This window comes from Scleropages formosus, chromosome 8 (genome assembly GCF_900964775.1).
Source record: "Scleropages formosus chromosome 8, fSclFor1.1, whole genome shotgun sequence".
Classification (NCBI taxonomy): domain Eukaryota; kingdom Metazoa; phylum Chordata; class Actinopteri; order Osteoglossiformes; family Osteoglossidae; genus Scleropages; species Scleropages formosus.
In genome coordinates, this window is record NC_041813.1 from 10,151,994 (window position 1) to 10,173,209 (window position 21,216).

Below are 21,216 nucleotides of genomic sequence, written 5' to 3' on the forward strand. Positions count from 1 at the left end.
AGGAGACACACCCAGGACGGGATGCCAGGCTGTTGCAAGGCACTCCAAGCAGGACTCAAAACCCAGACCCACCAGAGAGCAGGACCCAGCCAAACCTGCTGTGCCACCACAACCCCCTGTATGGAATGTACACACACACACCATCTGAAACCGCTTGTCCCATACAGGGTTGTGGGGGAGCCGGAGCCTAACCTGGCAACACAGGGAGAAAGGCCAGAGGGGGAGGGGACACACCCAGGACAGGACACCAGTCCATCGCAAGGTACCCCAAGCGGGACTCTAATCCCAGACCCACCAGAGAGCAGGACCTGGTCCAACTCACTGCACCACCACACCCCCTTGTATGGAATGTAAATTAAGGCAAAAATCCTGTCCACATCAAAGGCCTTGGCTTATTGATAATGCAGTTTAGACTGTTGCTTTATTTTTGGCAGATCAGGATTAGATTGCCATGAGCTGTCCTCAGTAAAGCCACTGCATTATTTGGCTCTATATGTATTCAATCACTTTCATCATAGTGTTGCCATACATTACTCTAAATATTTACTGATTTATGAGTAATGTCTGGCAACGCTATCATGATAGCAACTGAACATGTATTAAGATGGACACAAAACAGTGTTGATTAGTCTACTTCATTTTTTTTAAATATTCAGTACTAACTAGTAACTCACATCAGTTGTATTTTATTCATCCCATATAGTTTTTCAAGTTTAATACTGTAGTTTTTTTTCTGTTAGGTAAAGTCCTTTTTTTAATAACCATCATTTGCACTATTGAAACCTTGATAATTCATTACACAACAGCAAACCAGATTCCAGAAGTTTATTTAACACAGGAATACCTCAACCAATAGTTACTGTACTTTCTACACAAGACACAAAGTGGGTCATTATTTTTAACAAATAATAAAATAATATTGCACAGTGAAAATCATAAAACTAGTATGAGTATGTGAAAACTAGTATGGAAAATCATAGCTATTTACCTGAAGCTATTTTAATCATTTTGTACATTAAGAATCTTTGAAAAGCGACAAGGAACCAGACAGATACAAAAGATTTAGTTAAGAGGGTGGCACAATATTTTATTATGAAAAAAGTAAAATAGATGTGGCTGTTACAGGTCCACAATGGTTTGTTTTCCTATGGCAGTTTTTATCCCTTCATAATCTACTACATCATGCAAAGCACAAGTGTTCTGTGCTGTTTGGCACTGTATGCTGTAATTCTAAGCACATAAGTATGTGGAAGTGGATAGAGATAAGTCTATGGAGTTCTGCTCTAGTCAACAGAGCTAAGCTGGCCTCTACTTTAGAAAGCAGTAGGAGACAGCTTGGACCCTGCTCTCTTTAATCTGTGCTGGTTCTTTGTTTTTTTCATGAAAACCAGACACATAAACCGCAGATTTCCTCAGCAATGCAGCCTGATGGAATGTTGCTAAATTAGGTGGAAAAACACACAGCAAATAGGCCAAACTGCTGTTGAACAAGAGAAGGGCTGATATCCCTTTGCCAAAAGCAAAATACAAAAAAAAAAAATATCTTTGAGATACCATTCTGGGTCACCCAGCTGCGACACAGTAAGAGTTAACAAATGAAAGATAGGGAGCTTTGGTGACGTGACCAATCTTTGACTGGCTTCATTCACAGTGCACGGCCATGGGATTCTGAGAGAAACTTTATGCAATTGTTTAGACTGGAGCACTGATTTCCGTGAAGAAACAAGCTTTTCAGTACTGATATGTGTCTGGATGGGAGGCCACACACGTGGCACAGTAGGCTGTAGGTCCTGCTTTAAAAACAGATAATGAACCCTGGTAAATTTCAGTCAGAAGCAACTTGTACTGGTAACTGCTCCAGTTCCCATATTTTTTCCTGGAAAGTGAGTGTATCTTTCAGAATCGCAACAGAATCAGATCCTTCAGAACTGCAACCTATAATGGAGTTGCTGTTCCACATTATAATAGTGTTAGTAGTGACACTCAACATCAAGAATATTTTACATGGACATGTTCTGCTGTATGTACTATTCAGTGAGAAAATACTTGCAACCTGGTACATTACATACACTGAAACATCAGGGAGCTACTTAACTCTTGTTATGTCTTATATGAAGGTCTGCTAAATGGCTGCATAGTGTGGTACTAGAAAGCAAGCCAACTCTAAACTGGAGGGTATATGCCACATAGGGCATTTCCAGGGGAAACAATAACATCTCCAGGTCCTGAAATTCCAGGCACAATTTAAAACATAACAATCCAACACCAAACTGGCATGCAGACTTGTTATCCTTTGGGCCTGTGACTAACACCCAACCAACAGTCCCAGCCTTCCGGAGTCCCACCCATAGCTCAGAGCTGCACTTAGACAGGCAATGCCAAGTGCATTAGATTAAGTTGGAAGCACAGTATGGTAGAGTGAGGCTGTAGTAGGGGGAGAGGTGACCATGAACAGTTTATTTCAGTATGTGAACCCCCATGATTTGTGAGTGTCAGAGGCCAGAAAGAAAAACATACAGACAGAACCAGGGGGGATGAAAGAGTGTGAGAAAAAAGAAAATGACAGGAAGGAGGGAGAGCAATAGAGAAGGAAACAAAGGCATGCAGGAGGCACCCTAGAGTAGGCAAGCTATAAGCCGGAGTACCAGTAGCCCCAGTAGAGACAGAAAAAGCTGAGGAAGGTGGGTCCTGAGCCCACGGGCTGAAGAACGGTTCCCCCCAAAGTAAGCCACCTGAGCTGCAGAGAAAAGAGGACAAACCAAGGGAGAGGTTTTTATCTAGGGATTTTATTAGGCTTTGTGTAGAATGGAAAATGGCTTTGGGGGTGGGTCAGTGTGACTTAAAATTGATAATGTTGGAATGGAGAAAAATGGACTAAGCATCATTCTTCAAGCAGCTATTTACCTCCTGCCCAAGTCTATCTCATCCCCACTTACCAACACAGGCTGTCCCCTCATCATTGGGCTCGAAGCCCTGTCCACATCTCTTGTTGGCACGGCACTTGTAGCCTCCGTAGGTGTTGGTGCAGACGGGGCGATCACGAGGACAAACAGAGGGAAACTGTGTGCACTCATCTTTGTCTAGGGGACACAGGAGATACTACTTTGGCACTGACCACAAATAAATTACATAGGTCCAGTATAAACCACATTTGAGCTGCAAACAGACTGCATGAATGCTCAACAGACAGGTAGGGTAATGGGCTACTTGTAATTGAGAATGCAGTTCATTAAGTTTGGTACAGAAAAGAAATTAAGAAACAGTTTGGTGGCCCACTGGCTGGTATGTTAGTAACGCTACTAAACAACAACTTTTGTCTCTTTGGCTTTGGTTTTCATTTGGAAGTTTTTTTTTTCCTCTCTGAGTAAAAATAACAGAATTTCTGACAACCTGTAATTGCTGAAATTCTCCAAATACCCATTTTTTAACCAATTTAACTTACCTGTGCAACGTCCATTCTCAACAGCAAATCCATTTCCACACTGAAAAACATTCATTAATTAAATAGCAACTTCTCTAAATCATTAGAGATACCTAGCTGGTACAGATCAATGCAAGGTGTGATATTCCCTTATTTAACCTAAAAAATAAGTGGACACAATTAAATAAAATCAATTACATTTATAATTTCTTATAAATGTATGTGAATGTGGGCAGGTTTCTGAGAAACACTGTCAGAGAGTCCCACCTCTATCTCTGCAGGTGGGGTTTCCTCTTCCTCTTCTTTTGGATAGTGGATCTCCAGAACTGAGTTCATGTCAGCTATCTCAAGTGGTCTAGCCACAGAGCGCCCATCTGGCCAGTATACCTCCACACTGGTGGCCACATCCTTTCCTGATGAACAACCACAGCATAAGGTAAGCAAGCTCTCCCACATATAACAAATAAACATTATTTTATTTCCTTAACAGCAAAAAGTGTAGATATATATCCCAACAAAAAAAACTATGACTGTTGCTTTAAATAATCTGTTACAAACATAGGTAATTTCAGTCTTCCAGTTCTAACTTCAGTGTCTGTAGCAGGAACTGCAAATTGACATACCCAGTCCAAAGTGGGCCACCGGTTCCATCTCACACAGGTATCCAGAACCCCCATCGATGATGCGGGTGTGGGGACCACTCTTCTTCGTATAGGCTACAACCTTGGCTCCCCGCGCAAATGCCCCATAGCGGGTACGAGGGATGACACGCAGCCACCTGTTGGATGAGCCCTGGAAAAAGAGAACTTAACATTACCTGGAATAATTTCACACACACACCTGACCACTTGCAACCATTAAAATTATCAACATACTTCTCCAACCATTTTTCACAGTTCCCTTGCTTCCCCACATCCCCCTGCGCTAGACGCACCAGGTTGACTCTGAACACAGAAATGGGTTGGGCAGCACTCTCCCCATGGGACACCAACAGGTCCAGCCGTCCGTCTCCATCCAGATCAGTTATGGCTGCCCCTGATACATGCACAGCAAGCAAAGGCCCATGAGGACACATGTTATCCTGGTTCTTTCTTTTTCTCATTTTTAACCTCAACTCACAGAAAGCCTTCAGAAAGCCATTATTTGAGGACATCTTAAAGGGAAAAGCTTTTTGACTATATTCCAACATATACGTATTTGGGTGTTCAGATACAGTATTGAACACAAGGAAAGCAGCACTGATCTTTCTTTGAGAAAAAGATCTATCATGCATATTCTTTTCTATAAATCTCAGCAAGGCCATAACCAAAGATGTCGGATTTTCAAGCGTATTTTCCTTTCAGAGCACAGCCCACAAAGATATGGTTATAACCATCCCTGTGGTAATATTAGTAATGTTATGAAACAAAAAGAATGTAGTCAATGAATTCATAGCACACACACACTTGCTGAAACCGCTTGTCCCAAGCAGGGTCGCGGCAAGCCGGAGCCTAACCCTGAAACACAGGGCGTAAGGCTGGAGGGGGAGGGGACACATCCAGGACGGGATGCCAGTCTGTCGCAAGGCACCCCAAGTGGGACTCGAACCCCAGACCTGCCAGAAAGCGGGGCCTGGCCAAACCTGCTGCGCCACTGCACCCCCCATGAATTCAGAGTACATTTTTTTAATGAACTTTAATTTCACTTTATTTAAAATGCTACATGTATTGTACCATCCAAAAAGGTTGCATGTTTTGTCATTTTAACACTAAACATTTGACCAAAGCAATAAATTATAAATACGTACCACACACTATAATAGTTGTATCCTTCCTCTGATTTTTACTGGAATCTATTTGGTCACATGATTTGCTCCTTAACTGTTACATCACCAGTTGCCAATACATAACCTGACTGAAAGTTTTAGGGTACCCTGACCATACTCACCTGTTCCTCGGCCGTCTGGCTCAGCTGCCTCTCCAACATTGAGGTCCTCAATGTGGGGATCAGCACGGTCCCTCCGAGATACCCTACAAAGGCAAGCGAACTGTTATCAGTGTACCCCTGTGGTGCTGCACTAGTGCCACAGTCAGTGATGTGTGTTCTGTGGTTTCACTCAGCAGGGTGGGACTCATTTCATACAACAAGCGGGAATGGTAAATGCAATATATTTAGTAATTTTTACTTATATAATTTCCCTGAGGTTTTTGAGAATGGTGGCCTGACTTAAGTTTCTACTGCCAGACAACACCTCCAGAAAAGTAATGCATTTTTGTGTACACTAATGAACATTTTTCCAGCTGTCTTGGACTTGAAGTCGTTTTTCAGTTCCATTGGTCCTTGTGCTGGAAAGTTGGATCAGTGTTTTGAGCTGTAACTTGCAGTCATGGTCCTCCTCGCTGTGTCAACATGGGGAATACATGTTGACTACTGACATATTCTTCAACTAAGGTGGTATGGGGCCGTTTCTGTGGTTTGACCTATGTACCTCTGGTTCCTCAATGTGTCTGGACCTACCCTCAAAACACTATTAAAAGTACAATTCTGGCCAAAAACTGCATCTAAATGAATCATTCCTTTTGTACTGTAGTCTACTGTAACACCTCTAATATCAACAGAATACTACTATGTTGAGCATAAGCAATGTTTCGAGACATCAGCTGGTCCATTTGTGCTTCCACTTTACATTTACATTTATTCAGTTAGCAGACGCTTTTCTCCAAAGCAACATACATCTCATAGAAAATACAAATGTGTGAATGACATTAACAGAAAGACAGACTTAGATGCAGATGTGTGATTCTAAAGTATAGTTAATTTGTTACTTTCCAACATATGAACCAACTTTGACTAGATCATATGGAAAGGAAACTCTGAACACCTTGGCACTGTGATCCTCACCTGAAGAGCCTGTTGGCAGATGGGCCCCGGTAGGCTATGTTGTTGAAAAAGACTTCCAGCTCACCATCATTATCAAAGTCAGCCACGAGCACTGTGCGGACAGGAGAGGGCATGGAAAACTTTTGGGTGGCAATGTCCTAGAACATACAAACAGACAAACAGGGGCCTTAGTATGACAACTTTGGGGAGATTACACTAGTGGACCATGGGCGAAGGTCATCAGAACTTATTCCACATACCTAAAACACCTGCACCTCATTAACACAGCCATTAAAAGAAGCAGACTTACCTACAGTACTCGCGGAACGTCACTGAGACAACTGTCCCCACTGTGTTCCTGACTCTTCGCCCCTGTTCCTGACTTCTCCGTTTGAACCTTCAACCCCGATTTTGGGTTAGCATCACAGACGACATTTGCACAATCGGCTTTGACCTTTCCTTGACTCTTCGACCTGGATTTCAGATTTGCCCCACACAATGAAACCACCACTTCTACTAAAATCTGCACTTGCGTTCTGAGCGACATCTCATGAGAATCATGATACTGAGGACTGTGGCCTGCGGAGTGGAAAGCCGGGGGCGGGGTGGTTAAAATGGGATTAGGACCCCAGGATCCAGCCTGGAAGAACTGCTGGACAAAGCTCCCAAGAAGACCTCTCCTGAGCAAAACAGTAATGCCTTGAGGAAAAATGATGTACTCCCCTCCAATATTGACTCCCTGTTCTAATTATAAGCCTCATAAAACCTACTTCTAGAGACCCTGAAGATGATCTTCATAGTTTGGGTGAAGGAGAAGGTCTTCTGATTTGTGCCTGCGTGTGTGTTTGTGTATGGGTTTTTGTGTAATTCTGCTTCATACCAGCAAGGCCATATTTGTTACATTAAGATGTAGAAAAGCTATCATCAGAGCAGTGAAAGTAGGCAGGGGGGGATTCATACATTTTAATTACAACCTAAACAGCATCAATCTACAGTTTTTGTCTACTTCTGCAAGATTTTTATTCAGCTGAGTTTTAATTAGCTACTTAGTGGAGCGACAAAACTACTTTAAAACAGCAGAAATCATGTCAGCCAAGCATGAGTGTTATTACGAGGCCTCTCTGTCCAACCCTACACAAGAGATGGATCTCACACTTAAAGAACCTGCACAGGGACTGAACATAGTCTGATCTAGCAACAGACTTATGGGGGTTGTGGAGAGAAGAGTTGGAGAGATGCTGACCCATATTTATATATCATGAGAATGTTATACATTTTGCTGTATACATTGCCAGACAATATTATTAGTTGCAAATTTTCTTCCAAAGTTATAGTTACAACCTTCCCTCCAGTTGTAGCGTCTGGACGGGAGTCTGACACGGACGCGCGTTGTTATTACGTCCGAACACGGACAAAGCGTAAAATGACCTCACGGTGCAGGGTGATGTTAAAAGTGCACTGTGCGTACTGTAAGACACTCGGTGGAAATGAAACAGGAAACACAAGACCAGGAAACACACACGGTGTTTGAACTATGGTGAACAGTGAAACGCTACTCTGTGAGTATGACCGCAACCCCGAGATGTGACGAAATACCGGACTGGAACACTGGACCAGGACTGGAGAACAAGAGGCAGGAATTGACAGGACGGGCACTCGGAACTGGAACATGAACACCTAGGAAACAGACTGAGGGAACAAGAGACTACTAATTGCCAAGAGAGCACAACAGAACCGCTGATTAAGAATCCGCAATTGGTTCTGCTCCGCTGGCTCCTTTTATACCTCCGTGTCCTATGAGACTGTGAGGTGATACGTGGGTGTTACCTAACGGCACTGAGTGGCACCGCCTCTGACCAGGAGGGGCAGCGACCCCTTGGGACGTGACACCAGCGGTCTTCTTCCTTAATCCAGAATTCACGCCATGCCCACTTCCAGAAGCATACCTTGAATCTCTGCTTTCTGTTGGTGCTGAGCTGCAGGAAAAGGCGATGTGGGCCATTCCAGTTGCCATACACAATGTCTGTTTTCCCATCCCGGTTGAAGTCAGCCAGTGCTACTCCTCGGCCATGTTGTGTTGGGTCCTCAACCCCTGCAGTAAAATTCACAATTGGTGAAGGTCAAAGGCTCAGAGGCACAAATGTCTGATGTCCTCCCACTACGCTCCACACAATTCTCATCATCACTCCTACCTGCCTGTGCGGCCACGTCCGTGAAGGTTCCATCCCCGTTGCTGCGGAACAGGAAGTTGGGACCATACTCATTGTCACAGAAGATATCAGAGCGAGTCTGGCTGACGATTGGCCCAACCACCACACCCCGGCCCCCTGCACAGATAGACAAGTGTAGGCGCTATTACCCAGCAAACCCTGCACTCATCACTACCTACTTTCCAGGCAATTTCCTATATGTTACTGATGCAACCACATCCTCTGTTATCCAGGGATTGCCAGGGCAGCCCCCTTGCCCTGTAGCTATGGCAGTCCTTATAACACTTCTTATAATCACAGTGTCTCTGACATTCTCTCCATCTACCTCTCAGTTACCCTGAAGGACCATAAATACTTTGTCAAAACTGCTAAGAGAAAGCAAGAAAGTAAGAAAGGAGAAAGAGGCAAAAATAGAGACTGACAGCTAAGAGAGAGGGATAGAAAGAAAAACAGAGATAGCAGGAGGCAGAGAGGCGAGTGACAGAAAGAGAGATGGAGGAAGAGAATGAGGCGAGAGATAGGGAAACAGAGACAGAGATATACGGTTATCTTCAGCACTGAAGAAGCTCATGCCCGCATCACGGCAGTCCTAGACTGACTGCCTCTTTTTATCTGCTGAGATAAATACCATCAGTCTTTTGGGGCCGGAGCAGTTTAATGACTCTTTAGGGAACTGTTACTATTAAAATATGACTTGACTCTCTTCCCGTCACGGCTTATTAATCACAGCCCAATGAGGCCGTCTATCCCATGCGAGTTGCGAGTCTTGGTGTCCTGCCTTGCTCTTGCTCCCTAGGTTGCAGCACCACTTCGTGCTCTAGCGCCTCACACACCAGGGGCAATATGGTGTATCTTGCACCACACTGTGAGATGGTCAGGGTTCCCACCTCTCTCACTCTGTTTTATCCTCCACTTCCATCCCTAGGATAAATGATTCAGCAACTGTCCCCAACCTCTTTGTGTCCCCAGCGTGCAGGAAAGTGGCACCCCCCTTAACACCCCCCCTTGGAGGCTTGCCTGGATCCACACAAAGCACTGATTAATGGAGCCTTGGGCCCATTGAACCAGTCAGATCTGAAATACAGCCCCCATCGCCCTTGCATTTCCCAGTGACTTTCAGCGCTGCAAATCGCTGACTGAGCCAAAAGTAAAGCCGTGGCAGGGGCCACCTTCATTAGAGGCAGGTGTGTCTGGTAAAGTTCCCATAACTCAGATTGGTTGTACTGACCACTGTACAAGGGGTTACCTGTGAAAAAGAGGGAGCAAAGGTCATTGATCTCTTGCTCACCCTCACCAGTTACATCCTAGACTGACAGCAGAAGGTAATTGTGCGCATCTGAATACATACATGTAGAGACAAGCACATTGTATATAGATGGATTGCTTAACACTGTTAAGTTGAACTGATTCATGATCTCAGTTTCAATTACAGGTCTGTGAGTGGGAAAGGCATATGTCCTGTCAGCTATACAGAAAAAGTGTAATCAAGCTTTCTATAAGCTTGCTAACCCCTGACCTGTGAGCTTGTTGACACCCGCCTGCTCAGCCACATTGGTCAGGGCAACAACCCCCTTGGACAGGTCACTGGCTGCCTCATCCATCTCAATGAGGGCATGGGGTCCAACGTTCCCACTGGCATAGTTGGCAATGTAGATGGAATACCGCCCAATGCCCTGAGAAAGCAAACATAGAAAATGAAATGTCTGTAGTATGATACAACATTGCAACAGAAGCAAATGAAGACATAACAATTTAACTGTACTGCAATTCAATTTTCTCAGATGTATTGGCATATCAGTTTTAATTAGTACTGAAATCATTGCATAATTCTAATGGTTTCTAGTTTCCAGTTGCCTGCACTGAAAAATGTGTTGCCGTAGCTGAGGTACATTGGCCCTGATGACTCATCTCCACCTGAGGACCACAGGGAGACCCCTATTCTCATGCAGGTTTCACTGCTCCCACCCAGGGCATTCTGCCCTGCACACACATGTCTGTTTGATGTTGCTACGCTGTGAGCAGTAACACAGTGGTGCAGACACAGCTGGACCTGCCCTCCAACAGCCTGGCTCCCATGCCTCCTCCTTTAGATCTTAATTTCACACCCCATTATCAGCCACAGTCCCTGCAGAAAGGCACGTTCAGACAGCACTATGGTGATGGGCTTGTGCATTACATTTCAATGAGGCGGAGGCTTTCTCGTAGGCAGAGAAACGGATCAGTATGGGACACTAGCTCCCTGCAGCACAAGCTCAGCGTGTCGGGGAACAATGTCAGACGAGTCATGGCCATCTTAGCCCTGCTTGCAATGCTGTTACACTTAAGAGAATAGTGTTTCTGGCCCTGACTTGAAGAGCAGTCACATTTTCTGTGCTTCTAAAGTTCTATGTCTCAGCAAAGTGCCACCATTGGTATAAGATCAGAGCTTAGTGCCCTCTCCACTCCCACAGACACACCAGGCCCATAACATGCCTTTTGCCCCCTGCATGGGGGCAGAGGAATTAACATTCAGGAGAAACAGACTAATACCCGGGAGGCAGACACTGTGCCGAGACACTGCATGACTGTCATAAGATGCTTTCAAAGAGTGGTTTACAGCGAGGAGCTGCACCTTTCAGCAGGTGGTAATCTCCACTGCACAGGTAATTAACACCACCATCAAATAAGGTTGCTGGGGTCAACTACTAAAGGTCACACTGCTCTGTCTACCACCAGACAACACATACCTGGCCCTCCATAAAGTTTATAAAGGTTGAGCAGAGGATTTACTTTACAGGGGAATGCATAAAACCCACCCGGTCTGGCTCACCCTTTAAGTCATTATATGTTTTTATGGGATACCAATATAGGAACAGATCAGGATTTATCAGCACTATCACTAGATTCATTTAATTCCTCCAAGATTTAACCTCAGATCAGACCACTTAAAGTATCATTCACTCTCTGTCATTCACTATTGATTGAATCAAGGTGTTATTTTTCTACACAGCAATGGAAAAACAAACCTTGCAAGTCACAGTATTTTGGACATCAGCCAAACTGTTGCACTTACAGTCGATTGGGTGCAGAACATATCTAAAAAATTGCAAAAGCCCCCCCGCCCCCCAGGTCTACTTGAATGCAAGGGACAAAAAAAGTCACTGCAGTATCAAATTCAGAGAAGCATCTTGGCAGTCAATCCCACCTGTTAAGCACAGTTCGTTTTCTTAAATAAAGCAAATATGGAAACAGTAGAAAGAGTCTGATGTAAAGAGGTTGAAGTTCCTCAGTGAAACCTAAGAACAGGAAGATGAGATGGTTCAGAAGGACAAAAAAGAATGGGCTTACCTTTCTATCAACACAGGCCAGTGAGCGCCCAGCTACACGATTGGCAACGTCCCTATGCTCATTGACCTCATCACTCAGGAGGTCTTCAAACCGCCCATTGCGGAATTTGAACAGTTTGTCAGCGTATGTTGCTCGACCTTGGAATGAGGATTTTAAAATGCTTTAAACTGAACAAACCAAGGGCATACAGAAATCCTCTAAGATACAAATGTTTGACTTACAAAAACTCACATTTACACAGAACGTTATTCACTACCACTTTTAGGTTTGCATAAAAAAAATGTTCACAGTTACGGAAAGCACTGGGTGGTAGTAGCAATGCTGTGTTGAAAAAATAGACTATTTCACATGACAAAGGCTCCGTTATGTTCATGGGTGAGGCACATGCACTGCAGAGCAAGGCATTATCTCAGTAGTTACAGTGCGGCCATGTGTTTCGTCAGCCTTTCTACACTTAAAAACCACTTGTGCTGTTATTATAAAGTCATGGCTACACCAAGTGAAAAAAATTAAGTGTGAAGAAAGTGGAACAGCACACAAACACACACGCACATACAGAAAAACACATGCACACCTACAACCGACAATTTAGAGTGACCAGTTCACCTGAAAAATATCTTTGGGAGGAAACTCCCGCAAAAATAGAGAGAACATAAAAACTTCCCACAGACTGAGTGGGTCTCAAACTCATGTTAAATCTTGCAGCCCAGGTGCTATGAGACACCATATCAGTTGTTCACTGAGTATGAATTCATTTGCTCAGTTTTCATACATTTCTTATGTCTTACTGTACTTTTGTTTTTTTACCTTAAAGGCTGACTTAATACATAAACACTGAATATCATACATATGTATGTCATGTTTGTGTGTAGGAACTCTGAGAAAGCTAAGCAAGCGCAGGTAGACAGATGAACAGCATTAACAGGTGGCACGGTGGCACAGCGAGTAGTGCTTCTATCTCACAGCACTCGCATGGTGTGAGAGGACGTGAGTTTCATCCCCGCTCAGCCTGTGTGGAATTTGCATGTTCTCCCTGTGTCTGCGTGGGTTTCCTCCCACAGTCCAAAGAAATACTGTTCAGGTTCACCCAGAGTGTGCGAATGACAGAGCAAGTGTGTTTCACTGATGTATGGATGAGTGACCCATTGTAAGTAGTGTATCTAGCAGTGTAAGTCACCTTGCTGAATAAGGTGTGTGGGCTGATACCACTAAATAAAGTTCATTGGAAGTTGCTTTGGAGAAAAGCATCTGCTAAATAAATATAATATTAAAGACATAAATGTTTATAGAATTATTAATGAACAGAAACTTATTATGTTGTGTTATGATAACTAATGTTAATTATTAAAGGAACTATGTCCACTTAAAACAAGATTTGGCAACATTTTAGAATAAATGAGTTTCACTTCTGGGGACTCAGGAATGCATAAAATCTTCTACTATTGAAGCTAACAGTAATTACAGCTTTGAGTCTTTGTGGATTACACCACCTTCATAAGATGAGGGCAAATAGTATTCCCTTTAAAGTTCATTCCTAATTTAAAGACTAAAAGCATACCCACAGTTCACATGCAAATATCTTTAAAAAGCATCTTAGTGTCACAGATAAATCAAGAAGAGATTATCTGTGGATACCAACTGTTCGATAAAGGAAGTCCATATTAAATTATTAAACAGAAGGGTTGAAACAATTATTCGTTAACATTTGAAGAGAGCTAATTTCACCAAAATTTTTTGTGCACTGTTATCATACTGTCTATTATCTAAAAAAAAAGTGGTACCTGAAAATGCATTGTTGGTGTTGAGGAAGTATATCTCTTCCCTGCCATCTCCATCAATGTCACATGCAGTAACACCAATAGCATTGCCTTGACGGTCCCTTAGGGCATAGTAAGGGGATCTGCGGTCGTCAACTGCAATGTTGAAGAGCTTCCTATTAGCTTTGTCATATTTAAGGACAAGGTTTGGTCCATTGTACCTGAGAAAGAGTGGGAGACAAAATGCATTAAGGACAACTTACGAAGGACGCTGAATATAGAAAGCTAAACATGTTAAAATGAATAGAACACAACTAACATCCTTTTAAAACTTAACTTGTCTATCACCTGAATAAACTTTGCTTACACAATTCAGCTTATAAAATGGTGGTTGTGTAACTTCCATTAAGAGCCTAAGGGCAGAAGGTTTCGGACCTCTGATCTCAGACTCCTGCTGCGGCATAGCAGAGTGCTGCAGTGGAGGGACAAGCTCCTGTGACCTTCCACATCCACACCACGCAATGAGGTAAATCTATGACAACTGGTCAGAGTCTGAGGAGATCAAAATAAGCTTTTACCATGGGATACTAAGCACTGCACTGTGTCATATTTCAGACCCCAAACATGGCAAATGTTCTCATGATGAATAGTTACAGTAAGAAATCTTGGTTCTGTTCTGCAGCAGAGGGACTGTTGGTATATATTACAAGAACCCTTGCTTTCCTATTGCATCTTATCAATGTTACCTGCTTTCCATAATGCCACATAGCTGCTAGTAGTCCCCGTGCACAGGTGGAGCGCTGTGTGAGAAAGCCTTACTGCACTATATAGACACTCTCTGCAGTGGTAGCTAAAGTCAAACTACAGGTTCCATTTGATGTCTTTGGTGTTCCTTGACAATATGCTCAGCCCACATAGCCTCTATAACTTACGAAAGCCCTGAAGACTAGGATTTCCAAGCCACAACAGGCTCATTTTGCCTTCCCATGACCCGCTATTCCATTACATCCATTAACATCAAAAGCTCATTCTTTAGTCTCTACAGTGCAGTAAATGTCTTACACAGAGAGCATTTCAGTGTATTTTGCACACTGGAAATCCCTCTTTGCCTACAAATTAGTTTAATTTATTGCAGTATTGAAAACCAAAGAGCCTCTTAGGTCATTAAAAGAAGCTCTTGATTTTAAGTCAATATTTTTTAAATATTTGTACAGATGACAGCACACATTTACCGGAGTCTTAGTTTCTTATGAAATCTATTTAAAATTTTGATTTATTACATTACAAGCTCTACTTCACCTTGTTCCAGATTACTCTGATGATTTTTTTTTACCTCTGCGATCAAGAAATAAAGTCCTTAACTGTTTCAGAGTCTCTTTTACAATCACTATTACGTTAATTTCTTTTTGTTATTTAATTTAATTGATGTACATTTCATGTATATTTTAAAGTTTTAATTTTCAGCTTCAAATTTTTCATCTTATTTTTCAGTGTGGTTCCTGTACATACAAGCCATTCTCGTATGACTAGTGGTGGGGGGGGGGGGGGAGGGGGGTTATCCCCGTGTATCACAGAATTGATTTTTTTTATCATTTTGCCATGTTTAATATTGTTGGAGGTAAATTTTATTTTCATAAAACACATCATAATAAAATAATGAAACATTTACAACACTTCCTTACCAAATCCACACTGACAATAAAATACATAATGAAATAATACGGTGACGCACTGGACTGTCTTGTCATTTTAATGTCTAGTCACCCGAGATTCAGTTATGCACGGATGAATTGCAATTCCTTATTCTTTTTACTTCCATTTATTGTTTATTTCTGTAATGTTTGTGCTTGCAATCATATTTTTTGTGAGTTGTTAACAGCTATGAGCACTTGAACCTCAGGAGCAGTCTAGCTGGCATCGATCACAATGGAAATTGTAAGCCATGAAGAGTTTAATTCATTAACCAAATCTGCCACCCATCACACTGTCAGCTCATTGCACTGTGGATAACAAACTCAACTTGGGTGTATCAATGTCCTGCATTCAATCCTCAGTCAAGACACAAAAAGTATGTAGTGCTGTTGAGTTCCAGCCACAAAAAACATGTCTGGTACTCAATGGACGGTTCCGGACACTACTACTTACCATTTTAAAGTTTGATATGTTGTCTCATTTGACCTATAGTGCTTTGCATATTCTGCCTATGATAGAGTTTGAGCCCTGTTGGAATAGCAAAATGTACACATCCATAAAGCAGGTTGTGAAATAACAAGCATACAGCCTATGATAGGTTGACACCCATCATCCTACCATCAGCCACTACCAGCCTCACTCACCCTGCTACCAGGATCTCCAGATTTCCATCACCATCGACATCTGTCACAGCTATCCCATAGTTCAGCTGTGTGGGGTTGTTGTGGTAGTCGGGGGGGAAGATGGTGTCAGTGACAGCCATAAACATGGGCTCAGATCGCTGACCTTCCAAAAGGCCAAGAACAGCCATGAAAAACAGCCAGTCCACAACATTCATCATCATCATCACCTGTGAACAAAAACAGGACAAATGTTTACATTTGAGCACAGATGTGTGTCCATCTGAGAGCAAAGACACAGAGCGTGGACATGCCTGCAGATATGAGCATGCACATGACTGAACCTGTAAGTATACAAAAACACTCTCCTGATAGACTTAACACACCTTCACCTGTGAGCACAGACACACCTCAGCATTAACCAGATCTGTGCTCAGTTCTTTAAATACAGCAGGTCTTTGCTAATCAGTTCTGCATTGCACCAACCACAGCTAACTGGCATGATCATTTGATTGGTGAGCTAAAGACCCAAATGTCACAGAGAATTAATCAAACAACTGACAAAACAGAGTGAAATTTCTAAAATTGTCTAACAACGACTTAATTAGCAACACTGTGTGAGCACGCACTACATACTACAGTTGCATATGTTGGCAGACTCTTATTAGATATTGCCAGTGACTGAGTCACTATTTTGTGTTTATTTTCAGCAATTTACAATGATTTGTGTTCATGTCAGCCAAGGGGAGAAAGTCAAGAGAAATAGCTTAAGTTTAACATGGGCAAAGTTCAGTCATGTGTAAAACATTTGACAGTGTGATGTAACTACCATCAGTGCATTTGAACCAAATCACTATCATGCTGAAAGCAAATGTAATTTTGGAGAATTCTGAGGCCCCTTTCTAGTTTCATCCTGAATCGCACTCTAAGAAAGTGCCACAAGGAGCCACCAAGATCAGCATTGCCAGCATGAATGGCTGGGGCATACACTGAACCCTCAGTGCTGACAGCAGCGTGTGACATTTTACACCCCAAGGGGGTGAAAACTGGGGATATTGTGCAGACAGCATGAAATTACATAGATTGGCTTTTTAAAATACAACCAACTGTGAGATCTGCACAAAAATTAAAAATATCTCATCTTGCAGAAATGTGATTTCTCTGTTGTCCATTGTCCACTTTTGAATAAAAGCCCTGATATTTCAGCTTCATACTGAACAATCCTTTCATTTTAAATCTGAGCAAAGCATTATGCATAAGTGAAGTAATTCACATTGCTGCTCACAGAATCAAACATAATTATACACAATATACAGACACACCTGTCACAATAATGGTATGACTGTAATTTCTTTGTTTCATTAAAGCAGAATGACTGAATTCATTTAGGAGGTCAAGTGACCACAGTTTAATATTATTTACAGAACAACAGTATTTTAGTAAAAAGCAGTACAGCTACCATTCTGTAAATCCTAATTAAAATCTAAGCTTTGAAGGAAAACCAAGGATACATCTTAACACTTCTTCATAAATTTCAAATGGCTGGCTTGCATGTTACAGAAAAGAATGAAAGCAGCTCTGTGTAAAGGCAAATTGCAGATGAAGCCTAGGCAGTCATCCTGGCAATGTGAGGAGTCACCTCTGCTCATGCAGTGCCAGCTGGACTATACTGCATATTTGTTTTGCTTCAGCTGTACAGACAACATTGTGCTCTACACGCTGGACCACGACCGTCACTTGCGATTGCTGCCTGAATATTTCCCAAAGTTCCAACTGCAAGGTGACAATCCAGTCTAATGCTGGTGTAGGAGCATAGTTTTCTCTAGGAGCATTGTTCCTGTTTTCATGCGTGACTTGTTCACCAAGATCAACCTTCATTTTGCCAGCGCTTGACCCACAAACTTTGTTATGTATAGCTTCAGACCCCCTGGACTTAGAAAAAAAGCAATAACTGAGAAATCAGACAGTTTTGAATCACAAAACATTTTCAATACATAAAATACCTTATGCGCAAGTGCGGTGGCTTTAAGGTTACTTGCCTCATTAATATTTCCATAATCATATACATACCATGCCCGCGCAAGTCTAGTGACTTTGTGCTGATGTGTGCGAGTGTCGTCCAACAAATGAGAACTACACTTTCTTCTTGCATGTGACTGCTGCAAAACAGGGCTCCACTACATCCCCACTTTCGAAGTTGTACCACTGGATCGCGTAGCAGACGCGCTGTTCGTAACTCGAGCACGCGAGCATCAGTGTGACACCTGGATGCCCGAAGCTGTGCAAATTAAGAGCGAAGCTCTGCAGCATGAGTGAGGGAGGCAGGGTACTTACAGCTTCCAGGGGTACCGCTGCCTGCACACTTGATCGTCTCCTCCCAAAGTCTCAGAGGACCTCTTTCAGGGCTCTCCCTAAAGCGCTCCTATTATGATCTTACGCAACTTGTATAGTGATTTTGCTTTATGGTCCTGTTAGTGCAACCGCGTAACCAATGGAAACAGCGCTACTTGAATATTAATAATATATCAAGGGCTCTGTGAAGGGCGGGGCTTTGCTCGCTCCTTCTATGCAGGTGTTGTGTGTTGCATGAAGTAACGCAAGACACTGCGGAACATTATAATAAATATCCGACAAAGATAATGCGTTACGTCTTAAATGCTGCTGCCACAGTTCAAAGTATGAACTCTCCGAGTCCGACAAATTCCACACAGTCACAGGAACCATGTCATGTAACTCGGATATCGGTTTATTTACTGTACTAATGATATAATGAGACAAAACATTTTAAGATACATTTCTTTAACCACTCCAGTCTCAAAACAGGTATTCGGCATGTAAGCATAATAAAAGTTATATTTAGTCATGTTTAAGGAATGTTATTGTTTTATTCTGTCTTGTACAGTTATTACCTGTCTTTGCTGAAACTAACAAATTTGTGTACTGTAATCTTTAAAAAACTGGATTGAAAAGTTGCAGATTTAAATCAGGGAACAGCTGGTAGCGTAGTGGTAGGTAGGTGCTACAGTGTTGAACCCAAGGTCGCAGGTTTGAATCCCACCTACAGTACAACTTAGTATGCAAGGCCAAGGGTACTTACTAAATTACTCCAGAAATTACCCAGCTGTACAAATCGGGTAAGTAATTGCAGGTAGTAAGACGCGTCGGAGACACGCGTCAGCTAAATAAATCCATTCTGCTCTGCAAAGTTATAAAAAAGTATATATTTATAATAAATTACCGTGGAGCATCGTGTACAGCACCTCGCTTGGCGAGGTGAACGCAGGCTCTGCGTGCGCACATGAGCCAGCCGCGTGTCCGTTACAGTCCGCTGTACGTTCACGCGCTGCCGCCTCCGGGAAAGTGACCGCGTCAACACATATTTTACCGTACATCCCTTTGCCTATTTTTTATTTCTGGAAAAATTAAATTCGTGTAACTTTATTGTAAACGTTAAGTATTTTTCTATTATATTATATTATCTTGGTTCGGTGATGTGTTATGTGTGTACTGTAGTGTACATCGAAAATGATACAGAAAATGCAGAGAACAATTTGTGATAAATCATCATCTTACATTTAAGACTACGTTTCTTGTCACGTTAAAATTTCGTGTTTAATTGTCGTTCATTTAACGGAAAACGTACTTAGAAATTGATTGCGGAATCAATGCACCATGTTGACATCAGTTGATCATCAAGGATAAAAAAACGTCTGTTTTTTGTGCAGTCTTGGTTCTCATTAGATGAGCAAAATGAGCTTTGTCTTGTTAATTAAAAGTGTCATAGGATTTGTTTTCTGCCAGTAAATAGAGAGAAGATTTATTTAACGTGATTAGAGTAATACCGGAGATGAGTTACTCTAATCAGTAATTAGTTGTTGGAAATCATATGTGGTATTGATGCATGGTTAGTAGTAATGATGTGCAGGCTGCACCGCAGCTGTAGGGTTATGAAATGTGTGGTGCTGGAAAGAGGAGGTTGCCGCGCGCTCTGAAGACCTTGTTGGCCAGTCAGGAGATGACAGTAAAGCTGTCCCTCTTTAAAGAGCTCTGAGTGCCTGGCTCGCTGGTTCCACATTTTTTCTGCAGGATTGAAGGGAGTGGAGGTGTAATGTGGCATGATTCGCTGAATCCCCCCCCAGCACACACACAAACACACACACACTACTCCTGAACTAGCTGCTCTGCTCTGCCACATGTACACCAGCAGGAGACCACCTGCACCTGCACTGCTAGGGGAAACAACAGCACTCTGGCGGCATTCATGTGCACGTCAGTCCACGTTCATGTCCTGATTTATATGCCTTTGGCTTTTGAAGCTTCCTCATGCACTGGCAGGTCAGGCTTCATCACAGGTGTGTGGGCAAAGCGGAGCATAATGTCACTTGAAAAGGGAAAACGGGAGAAAAATGTGCATGCCTCAACAAAAAACCCATTCTAGTGAGGTATTAAAGATTGCCCTCCTTGTGCTAAATGCTGAGTGAAAGATGTATAGTGTTACACAGAAAGATGAATTCCCTCCGAAGTTGATGGGATCTCTCTTCGCAAACCATTAAGCCTCCATAATGGCCCCTGGGCCCCTCCAGCTGCAATGACCTCTGTCTCCTTGCTAAAAGTACAGTCCTTCCAAGTCCAGGAGCTAACATTATCAAACTCGTGCTACAAGTCTCCTTCCAGAGACTTCCAGACTCCCTTGGGGAGGAAGTCTGCAGTTGTTTTATACGTCAAATTGTTGTTGTCAGTCATCAGTCTGGATGATTTCTTGCTCAATCTGTTCGGGAGAGGGAATTTTAGGCATATTTCATACTAAATTTACAGTTCTATGAGAACACAGATATTAACAATTACCTCAACCTACTCTGAAAAATAACATATTATTTACTTATTTACGTTGCTTAGTTCTTAGTTTTGATTATTGCTCTAACTGGGAAAGCTCAATATGTGGATGTGCAATCAAAAGTTTATCATATGAAACTATATCAAAGTATATCATTGAAACCTTGGAGGGGAATTACATTTGAACCTTTGAAAAAAGTATATAGTGTACACTGGACAAGAGTTTCTAATGAGAAAATAAGAAATGTGATTTTTTTTTTTTTTTTACAACACTTTAACAGCCCCTGTTTGCCATATCATCCATGGGAAGACAACACCGATTTGGAAAACAGGATATTTTGGAGGCTTGGATTCAAAGAGGCCATAGATCAACTGCCATGATACCCATTCCAAATGCCCTTGGCGGATTACAGTCGGACACTGGTTTTGGAAACTGATGAATGCAACCGATAAGTCTCTATTCCTTGAAATGATTCACTAGAAACAGGCTACATAAT

At 42.4% G+C, this 21,216-nt stretch overlaps 1 protein-coding gene across 1 annotated transcript; it reads right to left on the bottom strand.

Moving 5' to 3' along the window:
- Positions 1-2,578: 2,578 nt before the first annotated feature.
- Positions 2,579-16,746, bottom strand: crtac1b (cartilage acidic protein 1b). The gene is made up of 15 exons (XM_018766196.2): positions 16,713-16,746; positions 15,911-16,052; positions 13,599-13,795; positions 11,818-11,954; positions 10,007-10,163; positions 8,473-8,607; positions 8,227-8,372; positions 6,302-6,438; positions 5,348-5,430; positions 4,356-4,456; positions 4,045-4,213; positions 3,689-3,834; positions 3,443-3,482; positions 2,937-3,080; positions 2,579-2,737 (listed from the first exon to the last, which is right to left on the bottom strand). The coding sequence occupies exons 1-15, from the start codon at positions 16,744-16,746 to the stop codon at positions 2,616-2,618; spliced, it is 1,890 nt and encodes a 629-aa protein (XP_018621712.1). The 3' UTR covers positions 2,579-2,615.
- Positions 16,747-21,216: the final 4,470 nt, after the last annotated feature.

Excerpts from the sequence above, each read along its gene's own strand:
- crtac1b (XM_018766196.2), bottom strand. The coding sequence starts at position 16,746 with ATGATAGTGATTTGGTTCAAATGCACTGATGGTA. Across the intron at positions 5,431-6,301 it reads TCTGCCAACAGGCTCTTCAG|GGTATCTCGGAGGGACCGTG; the intron begins GTGAGGATCACA and ends TTGCCTTTGTAG. Across the intron at positions 4,214-4,355 it reads CTGTGTTCAGAGTCAACCTG|GGCTCATCCAACAGGTGGCT; the intron begins GTGCGTCTAGCG and ends CTCTTTTTCCAG.